At 39.6% G+C, this 19,111-nt stretch overlaps 1 protein-coding gene across 4 annotated transcripts in view; it reads right to left on the bottom strand.

The window, feature by feature from the left end:
- The window catches only part of cacnb3a (calcium channel, voltage-dependent, beta 3a), a 45,851-nt gene that overhangs the window by 14,693 nt on the left and 12,047 nt on the right, over window positions 1–19,111 (bottom strand). For 3 of the 4 annotated variants that reach the window (XR_013196932.1, XM_077213986.1, XM_077213983.1), the window contains exons 3-10: window positions 8,798–8,917; window positions 8,091–8,213; window positions 7,830–7,948; window positions 6,364–6,443; window positions 6,035–6,054; window positions 5,078–5,158; window positions 4,944–5,002; window positions 3,763–3,863 (exon numbers count right to left, since the gene is read on the bottom strand). Coding sequence is in view for 3 of the 4 variants with exons in the window: in XM_077213986.1 (XP_077070101.1) it covers window positions 3,763–3,863; window positions 4,944–5,002; window positions 5,078–5,158; window positions 6,035–6,054; window positions 6,364–6,443; window positions 7,830–7,948; window positions 8,091–8,213; window positions 8,798–8,917 (703 nt within the window). In the remaining variant the exon portion in view is untranslated. The remainder of the gene's footprint in view (window positions 1–3,762; window positions 3,864–4,943; window positions 5,003–5,077; window positions 5,159–6,034; window positions 6,055–6,363; window positions 6,444–7,829; window positions 7,949–8,090; window positions 8,214–8,797; window positions 8,918–19,111) is intronic. The other variant, XM_077213984.1, reaches the window with a different exon arrangement.

Here is a 19,111-nt window from a genome sequence, read left to right as displayed (position 1 = left end):
ACTGGTACCAGTCGGCGGCTTTCCAGTGCGTCAGGGCTTTTATACAGCCGTGGTTCGCTCTGATTAAAAGGTGGCCCGAATGCCACGCGTGAGTAGGGACGCGGCTCTTGAGCCAGCGTTGGAGAGGGCGCATATGCAACAATCCTAGCTGGAGTACGGCCGATGCTGAGGCCATGAGACCGAGCATCCTCTGAAACCGCTTGACGGGGGCGCGCGCGCCCGCCCTGAATGATGTTGCAAGGCGCCGGATGGTGAGCGCGCGCTCTGATGAGAGACGCGCTGTCATTTGCATCGAGTCTAGAACTATTCCCAGGAAAGAAATCCTCTGGCTGGGAGATAGTATGCTTTTTGCAAAATTGATTCTTAGACCCAGGCATTCTAAATGGCTGATAATCCAAGATCTGTGTGTTATTAACTGACTCTCTGATTGTGCTAGGACCAGCCAATCATCGAGATAATTCAGTATTCGCACTCCCCTTCGTCTCAAGGGGGAAAGTGCTGCATCCATACATTTCGTGAATGTACGGGGAGCCAGGGACAGGCCGAACGGAAGTACTGTGTACTGGTAAGACTGTCCCTCGAAAGCGAATCTCAGAAACGGCCTGTGATGAGGCGCTATTGGAATGTGAAAGTAAGCATCTTTCAGATCCACTGAGAGAAACCAAATCTCCTGGGCGTACTTGCGCGAGGATATGCTTGGTTGTTAACATTCTGAACGAGCGAATCATTAGTGCTTTGTTCAGGTGTCTGAGATCTAAGATGGGGCGGAGACCGCCATCCTTTTTCGGGACGAGAAAATAGCGGCTGTAAAAACCTTCCTCGCTCATAGAGGGGGGAACAGTTTCCACAGCGCCCTTTTCTATTAGTTTGCGCACCTCGGTGCGTAGAACATGTGAACACTCCTTTCTCACTTTCGTCTCGACCACAGTCGTAAAACGTGGTGGTCTGCGAGCGAACTGGAGCGAGTATCCATGCTTTACTATATCCAATACACATTTCGGCATATCTGGAATGTTTTCCCATGCCGCTGCGTGTACAGATATGGGCTGAATACAGGCTAGGGGCGGGCCCCTGTGACGTAGGGACCCGGCCAGCGAATCGCCTGAGCTCGTAGCTCTCAGAGGCGCGGGCGCGCGCTGAGCAGCTGAGTGAATGGGCGCGTGTGTGATTACAACAGCGCGCGCTGTGTCTGTAAAACTCGCAGCCTGAGCTGGGGTTGTGTTTGACACTGTAAGGACAGTGTTTATAAGTGGGGGTGCATAAACAGTGGTAGGCACACTCGTCACTTTTATAATGTTTCCCGCTTTTACTGGGGGTGAATTTATAACTGTGTGAACAGTGCTTGTGTGTAGTGGTGCGTACATGACCGTAGGCACGTGATCTACATTCATGGGGCGCGCAGCCTGAGCTGGGAATGAATTTGGCACGGTTTTGACAGTATCTGGGAATGCACACTTTGTGGACATGTGAACCCTTAGTGACACAGGCAGAAAAAGACTCTTTTTGTGTTTTCTGTGCGTCGCCGTAAAAACGGCGTTTGTTTGCAGGTGAGCGAGCTCTTTGACTGGCCCATTGACTGCTGTATGGACATATCCAGCCGCCTGTAAGGGGACTGGGTAATGTTTGAGCTTTTGCAGAGAGAGTGGTCTGGCTTTTGCGAGACACGCACTCTCTCTCCTCATTCCTGTGGCTAGGACGGCTTTCGAGGCTCAGGGTTCAGCACAATCCTGGGCCGAGGACCCCGTCGCTCAGACGGCGGCTTCCGGTTGTGAGAGCGCGAGCGGCGTCGAGTGTCAGCCTGAGGCGCGGGCTGAGAGGCGGTGGGAGCTGTTCTAGCCCGCTGCGGCTGTAGCGGTCTCTGTCTGCTCTGCGATGAGCTGGAGCGCTTGGGCAGGAAAAGGCGCATAGCTTGTGAAGCGTTCTGGGCCTCAGTGAAGCGTTCGGCGAAACCCTTAACCGCCGGTCCAAACAGCCCGCTGGTGGAGATAGGCGCGTTGAGAAATGGCGCCTTATCCGCGTCCTTCATCTCCGTCAGAGTTAACCACAGATGGCGCTCGAGAACAGTCAAATTAGCCATGGCACGGCCAATAGACTGGGCGGTGGCCTTCGTGGCTCGCAGAGCTATATCAGTTGCGCTGCGTAGGTCCCTGAAGGCTTCGGGTTCGGGGCCAGACTCGTCCATAGAGCGGAGAACTTTGGCTTGGAACACTTGAAGTACCGCCATTGAGTGAAGCGCTGATGCAGCTTGGCCGGCGGCGGCGTAGGCGCGACCGGCGAGAGCAGAAGTAGTGCGGCAGGGCTTCGAGGGGTGAGAAGCTTTGGCTTTCCATCCGGTGGTGGAGGGCGGGCAGAGATGATTGGCCACGGCCTCCTCGAGGGGCGGTGTTCCCTCGTAGCCTCTTTCCTTCGCGCCGTCCACAGAGGAGAGCGAAGAAGAAAAAGAAGGCTTTAAGCGCGCAGAGTGGGGGGCTTTCCACGACTTGGTGAGTTCGTCGTGAACTTCCGGGAAGAAGGGAGAAGGCCTTTGCCGAGGGGCCTGCTGGCGCCCCTGCAGAAACCACTCATCCAATCGGCTCCGGGTTGTTTCTTCGGGAGAAGACCAATCGAGCCCGAGGTCTTCCACGGCCTTAGAGAGGACACGGATAATCTCGGTATCCATGGTGGAGCCCCCGCTCGTGCTAGCTTGCGTCGACGGGGCAAGGTCGAGAGTGGAGCCCGGCCAGTCGTCCGATGCAGCGTCGATGGACAAGCTGTCATCTATTCCCCCATCGTCCTCGGACGCGCCGAAAGTCACAAGGCCCACCGCTCTGCTAGAGGGGTGTGGGTCCGGCTGGGTGAACTGAACCGGCGGTGGGGAAGGCAAGAGCGGCGGGGAAGCACGCGGAGACTGGCTCGGCGTGACGTCACTGAGCTCAGGTTCAGGAAGCCTCTGTGAGCGGCACTTTTTCTTAGTGCGCGGCTCAAACAGAGGGGTGGCGGCGATGGGCTCGCTCACGGCGAAAGCGGCGATGCGAGCCCGCAGTGCGGAGAGACCCAGGTCATCACATTCCGGGCATCCGCCCTTGGTCAAAGCAGCTTCTGCGTGGTCCCGGCCCAGGCAGCGAGCGCAGATGATGTGACGATCCCCGTCCGGGAGAAGGTCTCTGCACGACGCGCAGGAAGGCATTTGAAACAACGCCTCAGAAAATTGCTCTTTTACAAGTGTCGCGGGGCGAACAGATGTAAAGATACTTGCGTGTGTGGCACGCCGGATGGCTCAGTAGGATGGCGTTCGAAGGCGGCTGAAGGTGCCGACGTCCTCGTAGCAATCCCGCTGGTATGCTTTTCGACGGCGGCGAAGGCTTCAATAATCCGGAGGATCCAGCGAAGAAGGTTTTCGCTGAAGGAGATTAAATCTAAAGAACTCTCATGACGGGGCGCCCAATAAATAGCTCTTGGCCACGCCCATCTTGGCGGGCTCTGACGCGCGCGAGCGCGAAGCACGCTCATTGGTCGCGCATTCAGAGTCGCCCCGTCATTGGTTCGAGCAAGTTGCCGCAGCACAGCCAATGACTGAGCTTCCTTCGTTCATTGCTGTCAGCTGAGCAGCTGCAATGCGTTTTACATAAAAGACTTCAGTATTCTCGAGAAAAGGAGTTTTCCCATAGCGTAAGCTACTTACGCAATAGGAGAGACCTCTCGAAAGGGAACTGATGTTATCATTTTGTTGAGCTCTGATGGTTGAACAGTATAAGCAAGTCTTTAGTGAGTTGATGTTCTCACCCAAACTGGTCCGTGTGTTAGACCTCTCCATGATAGGTCTCTTGTTGAGAACCGATCTCTTGGCTAAAGAAAGGTCAGCGGTTACCCGGGTTATAGAAATCCTGTCAGCATAACAATCCATTAGTGACTTAATAATGTGAAAGAAAGATTGCAGGTCACTGAAAATCATGTCTCCACCATAGTAATAGATTATGATGTGCCAGTTCTATTTTATATTACTTAAATTTGGGTCTGTTTCTCGTACAAAGCGTATGGCTTTAGAAGACATGAAATATAATCATATGAGTTGTATGGACTACTTTTATGAATGTTTTTTGTCCTTTTTGGAGCTTGACAGATGCTGTCACCATTCATTTTCATTGTAAGTACATAAGTGTGAGTAAATGACGATTACGCATACACATACACTGAAGTAAGATTTTTTTAATGTTTATGAAAGAAGTGTCTTATGCTCACCATTGCATTTTTTTGATCAGTAAAAACAGTAATATTGTGAAATATTCCTTAAGAAACATTTCTTATTATTATCAACATTGAAAACAGTTCATATTTTTGTAAAACCTGTGATACACTACCATTCAAAAGTCTATATAAAAATGTTTTATTTAGCATAGACTGATCAAAAGACATTTATCTTACAAAACAGCTCTATTTCAAACAAATGCTGTTGTTTTGAACTTTCTATTCATTGAAGAATCCTGAAAAAAATGATATATTGTGTTATATTGATATATTGTGATATATTGTATAAATGAAATATTAAGCAGCAAAAACAGTTTTCCACATTGATAATAATAAGAACCATTATCAATATTTGAGTACCAATAATATTTGATAAAAAAAAATGGTCAAATCATCATATCAGAATGATTTCTGAAGGATCATGTGACACTGAAGACTGGAGTAATGATGCTGAAAACTCAGCTTTGATCACAGGAATAAAAAACATTTTAAAACATATTAAAATAAAAAATAAAATCATTTTAATTTTGTAATATTTCACTATGTTACTGTTTTTACTGTATTTTGATCAAATAAATGCAGCCTTGATGAGCAGAAGAGTCTTCTTTAAAAGAAACATAAAACATTTAAAATCTTAATTATTCCAAAGTTTTTACCAGTAGTGTATATCTAATACATATACAATCGAGAAATGTGCCAAGATGTCTTTTAGAGCTCACCGTCCATCAAAGCGATGTTTGAGAAAGTCAAACAGAGCTTTCTGCATCATATCTGTCACCTGTCGACAGACACGACACATGAGACAACAAATTTCAAAACAAATTCAGAGGGTTGTATGAAGTCTAGCGCTCACCTCATAGCCCTTCAGTGAAGGCCCAACCAGAACCACAGGCCTCATGGACGGCACCACATCATATGGAGGAATGAGTTCAGTCTAATTGAGAAAGACAAGAACCACAGCATCAAGTACAACCAGAACAAACCGGATTTAAAGCAGTATCCGTAATCTTACAGCACAGACTGGTAACAATCTTGGTACATACTACTGCAATTGTCATGCATATTTATGTTCTGAGATTAATGAAACGTTGTCAAGATACTTTCCTGCTGTTTACAATATCTATTACTGTCATAGAAATAATTCTGTTACAATGTAATTATGCATTATACATAGTATATGTACTTACTATAGGGTTAGGATTGGGGTTTGGTTTAGGGTTATTACTACAGTAACTACATGTAATGTGTAACAAGGACACTATGAAAAATTAAGTGTTACCTAATTCTATGTAGTTCATTTACTAAGTAGAATTGTTTCGGCAGACACTACCATTCAAAATTTTGGGGTCAGTACTTTTTTTAAGACATTAATATTTTTATTCCACAAGGATACATTAAATTGATTAATTCTTTTATTTTATTTTATTGAAGCAGTTTTTCTTTAGTTCTTTTTTTTTACATTGATAACAATAAGATTCTACAATAAGGATCATTTGACACTGAAGAAATAAATTATATTTTAAAATATATTACAATAGAAAGCAGCTATTTAATATTATAATAATATTTCACAGTATTACTGTATTTTTTATCAAATAAATACAGCTTTGGTGAGCATAAAACAGCCTAAAACAGAACAGTAGTGTAGTGTAATTTTGGCCATTTTGTGTGTGTTTTTGGCAGCGATACAAAAAGGTGCTTCCTATAGCCTAAGTATCTCATTAAATCATCTGCTCAAATATGTTACAACCTGTCTGACCAATCGCAAGGAGAGATTATCATAAGATATCTAACACATCAACACACCTACCTGCTTTAGCTTCTGTTTGGCTTTTGGAAATGAGAGAACACATCAGAATCAGCATTGAGAAGTTTGTATAATAAAAATTACTTATATATTTTTTTTTACCATACTCTGAACTTTTACAGGTGTTATCCTACTGTATTTGTCAGTAGAAGCTTAACCTGTGACAGAATGTGTCATGTGTTAAGAAGAGGAGGAAAGAATAAGAACAAAAGCAAGGAAAGATGAACTCACTGATCTTCAGCCCCACTGATATTTTGCTCATTTGGGGCAGCATTCCCAGTCACACACATCCCCTGCAAAGCGGCATGGCGCCCAGGCCCTGTCATACTCACTCTCACCTGCAGATGGCGGCGTGGATCTCCAACCTCCTGATACCATGTCGCCCAGGCTTGAGGAGTTGTTACCACTTTTCCTGCAAATAAAACAAACAAACATCAGCCTATGGTACACCACATGCCTTCACAGAGCTGGTAAGCTATCTGGACATTCCCAGAATTGTCAGCTTCATTGCTTCCTCTCCTTGGGTCATTTTGACCCGACATTAATTTAGAAAAATTGAGTGTTCATCGGAGTGGTCCAAGACCTCCGGAGATTTGTCGCACTTGAACTTGGAATACACACACTTTTTTTTTTTTTGGACTGGATTTTAGGATTTTATGCGGTTGTAATAAAAATAGTAACAAATTCTTACTGTCCACATTACTGCTGTCCACCTTACTAACTTGAATTATTACAAAATCTGACACTTCAGTATAAATACAAACCTAAAAAATACTCAAAATTAAAACTAAAAATGCTAAAACTTTACCAAAAAATTATTTTATAATTTCTAAATATATACACCTGACGGCATACTGAAGAAAAAAAACGGAAGGGGAACAGTTAATTCGCTCCATATAAAGCTATAAATGTCATGAAATATCATTTTATTTTTCCACAAGAGGTTGGCAGAGACACCCAATGTGAGACTTTTTGAGCAGTTTTTGCATGTAATGGAGAGTTATTTTGTTGAATTATTATTTATGAATTTATAAAATAATCATTTCAGTGAAAGAATGTGAAGAATGTGTTATATAATTCAATATAAATATTAAAATTATTTATCTGGTTATTTAGATAAATAAAATAAAAAATAACAATAATTTTAGGGCTTCGGGTCATTCTGACCTGTAAGGGAAGAATTTGTTACAGGTACAGGAGGAGAGGATAAGGGTTCAGACTAAATTCAGTATTATTGTCATAGTCATACTTTTGGCATCTGTAGTCTGTAATCTCAGTTTGCATTTCCAGCGACATTTAAGTCTTTTATGCCTCATATAGTATTTAAAAGGAAAATATGGAGCTCATTCTCATGAAGAAAACACAGTGATTGAAGAAAACACACAGAGGTCAAGCAAAAATTAGCAATTTGGTGCAGATGCTGATTTTTATATGCCCAAATTATGATAGTTTGTAATGTAAATCAATCAGATATTTATAACAGTATAGCAGATAACCAAACAGTTGTGGGGCCACATTGACTTCCACAGTATTTATAGACGTCGGTGGGGCCCATCCACTGTTTGGTTACCAACATTCTTCACAATATCTTCTTTTGTGTTCAACATAACAAAGAAACTCATACAAGTTTGGAACAACTTGAGGGTGAGTAAATGACATTGGGTGAACTATCCCTTTAACTCATGGGCCCTTCTTATAAAATGCATTTTATTTCTATGCATCTAAATGTAATCCAACGTCTGAAATATATATATAGAACACAGTTGTGCACAATCTTGGCAGAGAGAGAAAGAGAGACCTCTGTTGTTTTTGCTCCTGTTTGAGTCTCATGGCCTCCAGTCGGAGGGGGCTGGGTATGAAGCTGATGTCGGCCCCCTCTTTCACCAGCCTTCCAATCCACCAGTCATTATTGTACTTCTGCAACACAAGGAAAACACACACTCAGCACTATTACGAGGAGCCATTATGGTATTATGGGCATTGTTAGCCAATAGCCTGATAGACTGACCTGCAGAACTTTCCACACGGTTCGTCTGCATGTATTGTACGTGCATCTCACCTCTTTAATGTGCAGAAATTCTTTGGCTTCAAAGTTTATGGCAGCACCCTGAACAGGACAGTCCTCATCTAGAGCCCCACAATAATTCACATTCGTCTTCACTGCGAACGCTACAGGTTTGGACTGCCAGAGAAAGCAATGTTAATAATCACATAGCAGTGTGTGTGTGTGTGTGTGCGGCTGCTCTATTAAAAGCTAGATTATCTCGATAACTGCATAGTAAATATATAAATAACTATCTAATATAACTAATGCATAGTAATTAAAATAGTAAGTAACATTACATTATATAATGCTTGGCAGGTGATTAGTTATGTACATTCAAATACACAGTAATTGAATAGATCAGTGTAACATTTGAATGAATTTATAGAAGTTTTACATGAAACCATTGGTTGAGTTTTTGTGTGCAATTTGGGACGAAATGTTGTAAGATAAAGTAAAAGGTCCCTTTTGCATACACATTTGTATTTTATTTTAGTTCAGCAGACATTTGTCTGCAGCAATATGAACTTCAACATACGCGAATATCAAGAAACAATGAATTTAAAGTGTACAATATTGATCTAAATGCTAAGAAAATGTTGTTACTTGAACCAATCTGTACGGATGATGCCCTGTCCCCCAACACATTCATGTCACAAGCTACATGCAGATGGACACTTTGTCGCAACCCATTGTGCAAAGATATAGTAACAGCCCAGAACCTTGGCTCTCTCGAGCTGCAGCTGGGCCTGGCGTTCGGCTTCACGCCGATACGCCTCGCGGTCCTCCTCCGCTGACAGGTCGGAATCCGAAGGTCTGCTCGTGTACGAATCGGCTGAACCCTGCGGGACGGGGAATAAGCGGAAACCAAGAATGTTGTTTGGCGTGATAGAGAAATGAAAAAGTACAATAAATAGCCCATAACTTGTAGTGTAAACATAGCTTAGCTAGTCATAGCACTCTCATTGATCACCACAAAACATACAGCTATACAGTAAGGCGATGGCCAGAAGTTTACGATGAAGAAGTGACACATGAAAAGTGCAAATAGACTTTACAATATAATGTCTTGAAACAATTAACAATAGGCTTTTATATTGAAAGTTAAACCGTATAAATGACTTGCAAAGTTAAATGTACAGTATGTGTTTTACTTTATGTGTGTAAAGTATATATTTGTCAAAAGTGCTCTTATTTATGTTGTACTTCAAAAAACAAAATGATATGAATGAGAGCCACGGAGTTCAGAGAACACATAATAAAACATAATAGGAGCACAATAACAAATAAACCTTTGTAAATAAAGTATTTATTAATTACACACTACATTGTGGAGTGTGTGATTTACAACATTATATACTGTAGCCAAATTGTAAGATTGTTAGAATTGTAGTGTCAGTGTGCATGTGGACAAAAAATCCCACCCTACATTTTTTCTTGTTCAAGAAAAGGGAAGAAAAGACTATTGCAACTTCTGTTTCATGTCAACTTTAACAGCTATGATATGACTCACTAAAAGAAATAAGGTAAAGTCTATCTAACAATTGTCAATACATTACACAACTAATTACTTATATAAGTAATATGAACACTAATTTGTTACTGTACATTTTAAATCTGTAGCTTACATAGTTGGTGTTTGCAAAGGACAAGTAGGAAGTTACTTGTCACTGCACTAACACCACTAATGCTCATTATGTGAAGCAAAGTAACAATTCAAGCAGCCATCCACAGCGCAAGCACAAGCTCTATTCTTCAGCACAATGGTAACCACAAAAAACTATAACGTAACAACAACTCTTTTAAATGTTATACATAACTCTAACAGGTCTTACCATTTACTCAAAACACAAAGTAACACTTAATTTCAACATTTACTGTCCTGATCCAGCCCTATGCAAAGTATGCTGGCAACTAAATATCTTCTGCCCAGTTTCAACTAATGCAACAAAAAAAATTAATAAGTAGGGCTCAACGCTGAGGATTTTTTCTACTGGCCCAGTCGGCCAGTGGTTTATGAATGAAATAAACAGTGCTTTTCAAGTTGGTCTAACAGTAATTTTGAATGACAGAATTTGAATAAAGTAGATGAATCTTTATTAAAGTTACAAAAGCTATTCAGTCAAAAGCAGTGAGCGATTTTTTCTTTGTCTTGTTTTTTGATTAAAGAACAGGCAGCAGCAGGAATATTAGGCTACTATCACTTTAAGACCTGCACGGATCCAACATACCGCTTTGCTACTTTTCCATTGTTTATTAATGTAAACACGTGCTAGACGGATGTCTTTAACCATTGAGCTCCCATCTCGTGTCTTTTTCAGCATCTCAGCATCTTTTTTTCGTTTCCACTGACCTGCATCTCGTGCTTTTAAAAGCAAAAAACTTGTTCTGTGAACTATCCCTTACACATGCTTTTTATTTCTCAACTGTTTATGTTCACTTTAAGACACTGATTCTCAAAGTGTGGTACCAGGCTCCCTCTAGTGGTATGCAGAGCAATCACTGAATTTCACACGTATGATCACACCGGTGTGATTAGAACTGCTAAATTCAAATGTGCTTTCGCGCGGTGGCTGGCGCTGAGCGCTTGTCATAGGTAGCCTATATTTATATTAACTATTCAACTTTATCTTAACTATATTCAACTATTCACCATATAATGTTTATTTTAGGTTTCAGACATTTAAATTCACATAAGTACAAAAAAAAACAATAGATTTGGAGTTACACACTGATGTCTATGGAAGCGGCAATAATAATCCTTTCCATTATAATTAGACGACATGTTTTATTCATATCAGATACACGCTATTTAAGTAACTTAAAAATTTTTTCTAAACTTCTCCCACTTCACCGGCCACTTACTTTCATGTATTTCAGGAGAAGTGGATGAATTCACGTGTTGTAAATCCAATCGATCCGATTCTCTGAACAGCGGCACAAACTAACATGGCGGCACCCATCGCGCATACAGCTCAACTAACGCGATCATATTTTCTTTTCAGCTGGCTTTTTGGTTGATTAGGTCCACTGTCTGTCTTGGTTTTCTCTTGCAGCTGCACAGCCTGTGTTAAACAAAATGATCAAGTACAGTACTTTTTTTTCTTTTTTACTTAACATTTAAGTACAGTACAGTTTTTATTTAACTTTTAGTACAATACATTTTCATTTAATCTTTAAGTAAATTTTGTATTTCACTTTAAGGTGCAATACATTTTCATTTTATCATTATTTAAGATTTTTATTTATCTGTATGTAAGCAGCACAGTGCAGTGTCAATGTTCTAATTTTTTTTTTACACTGTATAAAAAGGGGCTGACAACAATAAATATTCTTATTAGAAATAAAACTGCCTCGTTTTTGAGCTGTGCATAGCTATAGCTGAATAGTTAGGCCTATTACACTACTGTATTTTAATATTGGTCATTATAGTGGTACTTGGAGAGCCAAATATTTTCTGAGGTGGTATTTGGTGTAAAACGTTTGAGAAACACTGACTTAAGACATAACCAACTGTTTATGAGGATACTCGCCAATATGGGCATTTTGACAATTTTGTGTCAATTTGTCAGGTCAAGCCTAAAAACACATGAAAGAGAACTCATTTCATTATTTCCACGCTTGTTGGGCGCATGCTTTGCTTCGGTTGAATGTTGCGCACACAAAACTTCTTAAACAGCAAGTATCGAATTGACGTCTCTTCTAGCGTCTTCTTGTGTATGAAATTTTTAAATGGGCAAGGTTTAAAAACACATGCAAAGATAAACTTTCATGACGATGCAGATGATGCAGCACAATGCAGTCCTTATTGTCGAGCCCTGAGTAAACTTCCGTTTTTAATATCTAAGCAGATTGGACACAATTAAATTAAGTAGAAACAAAATGTTCAGCAATTGTGTTGCTTTAACTCATTTTAATTAAGTTAATTTAACAATTGTTAAAAATAATCTTTTACAGTGTACAATTAACCACTGTAGCAACACCAGAGCTGAAATACTTATGGTCAGTGAGTCATCAAATGCTGTTCCAATGGTCAGTACAGTCCTAATGGGCACATCCAGCGTTAAACCATCCAAAGAAACACAAGTCTAACAAATTCCACAGGGGTAAAAATGGAGCCTGTACACTACAAATGTTGGAAATTCAATAAATGCATTAAATACAACTGTGATCTGTGGCAGAGTGATCCTCTCAGATTTCATCTGTACGGCCTCTAAGGTGACGGATTACTACAGCAATAGAGCGGCGAACACGAGGCAGTCATGTAATGATTCAACTATAATAAAACAAAAATCACCCAAATATGCCAATAACAGTGGAATTTGCATTTCAAAACGATACCAGCATCTTCCATAACCATGACAATAATGAACTGAAAGGCAGTGCTAAAATTTGTGCATCCAGACCAACAATATACAAAACTTAACAAATCTTAAAAATCACCTCCCTCTGACATTCAAAGTCATCATCTCATTGCAAAATCCTAATCAGGTAAATTCCACCTACCTTCTTCAAGACAATGGTTTGAGGTGTTTTTAACGCTATCTCATTCTCTCTGAGCTCAAGAGAGCCTCAAGGACTCTCAAAGTCTTGTGGTTGGTGGCCCTTTCTGGTCCACTCTGAAGAGCAATAACGCTCAACGCCAGTCAAAAACAACACCGAGATCCAGAGCCCAAAACAGAGCAGTCATGACTCCCCTCAGAACCTCACAGCAGGGATGGAGGAAGGCGAAAGACACAAAGAGAGCGAGAGAGAGAGAGAGTGTGTGTGTGTGTGTGTGTGTGTGTGTGTGTGTGTGGAACTCAGGAGACAAATGAAATGCAAGCGGGCGGTACAAGCTGTTAGAAGAAGAAAAAATGGAGGGAGGGTTGAAAATGAGCACCTCAGGACTAGCCGAGCTGCAGTGAGCAGAATGCTTCGGGGGGGAAATGACTGAAAGCTAAACAAACACTGTATCTGTATCATCATCATCATCACCACCAACAACAACAACTGAAGACTCACATCAGCATTTAATCTCAAAATCATATTTTATGCATTTATTTTAGGGTTTGGAAAACTAATCTGTGTTCAAAATCTAATTTAATCTTAATTAACAGTAAATTATAGGATTTAAAAAAAGGAAAATTTGGACTCAACTTGGATATTCTATAATCATTTCACTTTTATTTTGCCTCTATCCCAACTTTTTTGGAGTGTGTTGCAGCCATCAAAATCAAAATTAGTTTATATTTACAAAATACAATTAAGTTGGTCAGTGAAAACATTGAAAATCTTTTTTGTATTTTGTCAGTTAAATAAAGGTTCAAGAGACTTAACAAATCACAGATTCTTGTCCCAACCTTTCTGGAATTGGGGTTGTATAATAAAAAAAATGTATAATTATATTCTGCAACATTTTTAGGTCAATTTATAACATTGAACATGTGGCTCCTTTGTGGAAAAGGTCAGATGTTCTTGCTTCCATTGAAGCACTGAAGATGCTCTTTGGATCATTATATTAATGACGATATATAATTTGTAATACAAAAAAAAGAGGAAAAATGTAAAATATAAACATTTACATTAGTGGTTTCAGACTTTTGGACCCCACTGTACAAAGTACATTGTAATGATGATAGCAAATATGATAGAAATTACATAAACTCACTGAAATTAATACATGCATATTTAACTCAATTAATTGAATTGAATACACATTTAACTAAATTATTTTACATTTTACAAAAATAACTGTTCACTCAAAATCGACTGTAAATATGTGAAAATAGAAAATGTGCACTATCCATTGATCACTTCTGTTATTCAGCCAATCTGGCACAGTTCTTGGTTAATGCTGATCATCTCGAAATGATCAAATATCTCAATTAATCAGCCAGACCGAGATATATATATATATATATATATATATATATAATATAGTATATTAACACACGGCAGGCACATATCTACATTATTATAAGTGGCAAAATAATGTAGTGCTCCATAAGCATCCCAGTGAAAATCAGTGCCATCTACCGTGTCCAAACATTTTGTTTTAACAATGCCATATTGACGAGGAATGAGGTAAAGCACACACACACACCTTTATCGACCATATTCACGACAGCACACAGAAGAAGAAAAAAGGCGAGAAAGTGCAGACATTAGCATATTTAACTCTCTCCAGCTCTGAACAGAAGGTTTGTTTTTGCAGATTCAGCTATTTTATAGTGAGCTGTGTGTCATCGCCACTGTCTCCGTGTAGCATTCATCCAACATCAGTAATTAATCTTCCTCATAACAAAAACATAATTGAGCACTACTGTGCTGTTCTCTTTTTGCTGAAGGATATTGATTTGATGAAGATATATTGGCTAGCTCAAAGAAAACAACAAAGAAAAGATGTATTGTGCTGTACATTTTAATCAGAGGTGTGCATTCAGTTGCAAAAATTGAGCTGGATTGTTACACAATCTTGTACGAAAGTGTATGTCACTGATAGGTTGTTGTGGATGGTGATGTGGTTGCTAGTGTGTTCTGAGTGTTTAAAAAAACATTTCTAGGATGTTAGGAGTTTTCTAGAGTGTTGTTATTTCCCAGCAAGCAATTTTGCATTTAAAAGACGTCTAATAGCCGTTTAATAGCTAAATCGTGACTACAGACTGACCATGTCATGAAATGACAAGGATATCTTGTAGATATTATTGACATTGGTAACATGATGGGATATCAACCATCTCATGCGCTGACTGGCCAAAAACTACAATGAATCAGTTTTGACTATAAGTGGGCTACAAATAGCATAGAACATGTCAAAGAAATGAAACCTTTTGTATTCTCTGTTGACTTAAATCTTCTCGCAAGTTATTTTGGCAAAAACGACATGTAACCAAATTCAAGTTTATTAAGTCTAGAAGTGGGTTACTCATGACCGGACTATCGGGTCTATAGTTAACCTGGATGGTGAAATGACGGCTATTGCTTGCTGGGTTGTTATTATGCTTTCCTGTAGCTCAAACAGTAGAGCATTGGCGCTTGCAACACCAAGGTCATAAGTTTGATTCCCAGGGAAAGCAAGAACTGAGAACTGATAAGAATGTAAAAATGTGTACCTTGAAAGCAATGTAAGTCGCTTTGGATAAAAGCGTCTACCAAATGCATAAATGTAAATGCAGTTGGTGTTTCATTTGTTCTCAATCACTATCTTATAACTTCTCATTATTGCATCATCATTATACTCGTCTGCTACCATTATGACATCATTGTTTTGGAAATAAATTGATTTGCTTCCTTACAAAAGCCCACATCCACACCCTCTTTTTCCTGCCGCGTCCAAAGCCCCAACTCAGCTGTGTGCAGATGTTTACCCCCACCCCCTTTCTTAGTGAGTCTCTGATGGCAGATGAAGTTGGTTCACACCCACTCCCGCTTTCACTGCAACACCAAATATAGCACACAATACCCCCACCCACCCCCCGACTTCTCGTTTCCCCTTACAGCACATAGATCATCTCCCTCTCTCTTTGTAATCTCCATAGATTCACTGCATCATGGATATCATTTATCCATCGGACACATTCATATTTTAACATCAAGATATGCTCGGGGTTATCAAATAATACCACCTTGTTGAGAGGCAGGCGAAAATATAAGGGAATAATAAGACCTAAATAAGACATAATAGTGTAAAGATAAGCAAATCCCTTCTGCTGTGTGTAAAACCACATTGCCGTGGGTGGAATGATAAAGGATATCGCTGGAATCAATGTAGTTAAAAAAAAAGAGGAGAAAATGAATGGAAAGTTCTGGGCTGGTGGGAGACGATCTTCTGGTTGGTGAGGCCATGGCATTGCTTCCTCCTATATTTGAAACTCAGCCCTGATTCTGTCAGCTCCAAATAACAGCCTCAAACAAAGCGAGCAGTACACATGGGAGGGAGGAGAGGAAGACAGGGAGAGAGAGAGAGAGAGAGAGAGAGAGAGGAGAGAGAGAGAGAGAGAGAGAGAGAGAGAGAGAGAGAGAGAGAGAGAGAGAGAGAGAGAGGGGGGGAGAGGTATGGGAAGAGATACAGAGACCAAAAGTCCCATGAAAAAAGGACATGTCTCTTGAGATGCTCACATACAACCCAAACAACAACTGTACGGTCTCTCAAATACTAATTAAGCTGAGTAATATTTTCCATCTAAATGTCTTTGGTTCAAACATGCAATGTTAAAATGGTTTTAAACAACTCACTTCACAAGATTGTGTTGGTTTTATGCTTAAAGCAAACAGACAAACAAAAATGAAAAATAAGAAACATTCAAGGAATATTCAAGGAATATTCAAGATATAGCTAAAAGGCCTGTTCACACCAAGACCAATAACTATAATGATGAAATTAGCATCCATATAATAACCGCACAATAACCATAGGTGGAGGGTGAACCAACTCTAGGGTAAGGCTAAGGAGATGCGCGTCCTCTTTAAACCCATATTTAAATAGAATGTCATGAAACCTAATCATCCCAGCATAAACGCTCCCAATAAATTATTTTTTATGAAAGCAGCTACGTTCACAATGCATTTATGCGTGATTTGGCATGGCAGTCAATTCTTAAAATAAATAACCATTGCCTTAACTAATACAGCAAAACAAAAGTTTTCGTCAAATTATTCATGTCGCCTAGAAAGACCGTGAGTGAATTCTAAGTTAAACACCACTGATTGGCCATTGCATTCAAGAAATCAACAGATACGTTTGTGATTGGCTACACTGCTCAGTGATGCAAAAACATGCTGTAAATAGAAACCTTTGACGCTCTCAAGAGCACAAACACCAAATCTCTTTCACCAATATATTATTATGGAGAAAACTTATCCTAGACCGGAAAAGCAACCCAAAAGCAATCAGAAGCACCGGTAGTCAGCAGTTTGAGTGAGAAAATTCCACGCTAGTCTCAAGTCCGTGGCTAGGGGAAGGCTAAGCCTTGTCCAGCCTTACACATGCTCTGCCTATGATAACGCTCTGTTTATTACAAGCATGACATGTACTGTAGTTCTGCCAACTGCTCCTTTAAATGCTCAAGCTATTTAAATGTGGGTGGATTCTGATTGGCTGTCAATGTTTTCATCAGTCATTAGCTGAAAAAAATATCGTTACTCTGTGTCATTACCGTTATAGTTCTGATGTGGACTTCCCTATTCTCATAGAATTAGAATGATTATTAAAACGTTATAGTTAGTGTATGTGGTGTACACTGCCCTAAAGTATCCAAAATATAATATAATCAAGTGAATTAATCTTGTTGAGAATATATATTTTTTGACTAGACAGAAGATGAATATACTGATTAAGAAAATTGTTTTTGCAGTGTTTTCCAATTGAGGACATCCCTGGATGTCCCCAAAGAATGGTTTTATTTTATTTAGCTCACTTCTGGGAACAAATGTGTCCCCAAACTATGACTAAACAAACACACACACACACACACACACACCATCTGTAGGTAGCTCTGCAGTAGAGATATAACATAACAGGCCGAGTGAGAGTGAATGATCTTTGCTGTAACCATCACATACTGATTTTGATGTTTGCTACGGCAGGATCACTTTTAAAATCACATACTATACATTAGGTAAAGTAATAGGATTTGATCAAACCCCTAATCCTACATTTTATAATTCGTGACTTAAAGTCACCATGAAATCAAAATTGACAAATCTTTTTTTTATGGAATATTGCAGTATTTATTGTAAATTATTTATACATACAATATATATATATATAATATATATATATATTTTAATTCAAGTGCCTCATAATGTTTAATCAAAGTAACTCCCCCTCTCTCTTGCAGCAACATCTCTTCTTTTCTCTGATGATGCGTTTACTGGCGCGAGGGCGGGACAAACTGTCACTCACATGAGATCCACCAATAACAAACCACAACCATCCAATCAATTCCCCATGGAGAAAATCAAGGCCCATCCTACATTTGTTCTTGTTCAAAAAGCTGTTTCACTCAGATATGTTACAATAGGGAAGAAAATACAATCACAACTTTCCATTTCAAGTGACTTATCCATCACTGTTATGGATATGACATGTGATATGATTTTTCAAAGAAAAATAATTATTTAGTCATGTTTTACCTCTTGGGTGTCACAATGTTAAAGACTATGTGGAATTTGAAAATGTTTGGAATGTTACAATTTTGTAACGGCGGAAAATTATGCGGTAAAACGCAACTTGTGGGACAAGGATAAATATTATGGTTTTGCGGACTGAAAATAATGATTAAAAATATTTTTTTTGTAATATAATATTGTAATATTGTTATATTGCAAGGAACTGATCTCACTGATATAGATTCTACCGCAAAGTGATGATGTCACTAATTACTACATGCATACTGCTGATATTTGCCATATCACTCGCTGTTATCGACCAGGTATAAAAATTATCCAAACCACTAAAGATAGATTCACAAATAACCTGCTGTAAAAAGTCTCTAAAAACCACCAGGGCCGAGCATCTCCACCAAAAAAAAGATTGAAGACCAATACAATGCAAGGTTTTTATTTAATACAGTGGCTAGATTAACAAATAAACAGACGTCACCTAAACTGAATATTCCAACACAGTTTAGTAATAATGACTTTATGAATTTCTTCACTGAAAAAATCAAAAGCATCAGGAATACAACTGTAAACCTTTGACATCATTTTATGATTCAGCCTCAATTATCAACCCTCAAGAACAATTGCAGTGCTTTACAACTATAGGACAGGAAGAGATAAATCATTTGCATCTAAACCAACAACATGTTTATTAGATCCAATACGCACTAAATTACTGAAAGAGTTGTTACCTGTAGCAGAAGAGCCTCCTCTCAATATTATTAACTCTCTCTCTCTCTCTCTCTAGGTCATGTCCCAAGACCCTTCAAGCTGGCAGTTATTAAGCCTCTCATTAAGAAACCACAACTAGGTCCACATGAATTGTGAAATTACAGACCCATTTTCTTCCATTTATGTCTAAAATACTAGAAAAAGTTGTCCACTCAATTGTG

Source organism: Siphateles boraxobius, unplaced genomic scaffold (assembly GCF_051911475.1).
Source record: "Siphateles boraxobius isolate OS27281-9 unplaced genomic scaffold, OSU_SipBor_1 68, whole genome shotgun sequence".
NCBI lineage: Eukaryota > Metazoa > Chordata > Actinopteri > Cypriniformes > Leuciscidae > Siphateles > Siphateles boraxobius.
Note: the sequence above shows the minus strand (reverse complement) of the source record. Positions and strands in the feature narration are given on the sequence as shown.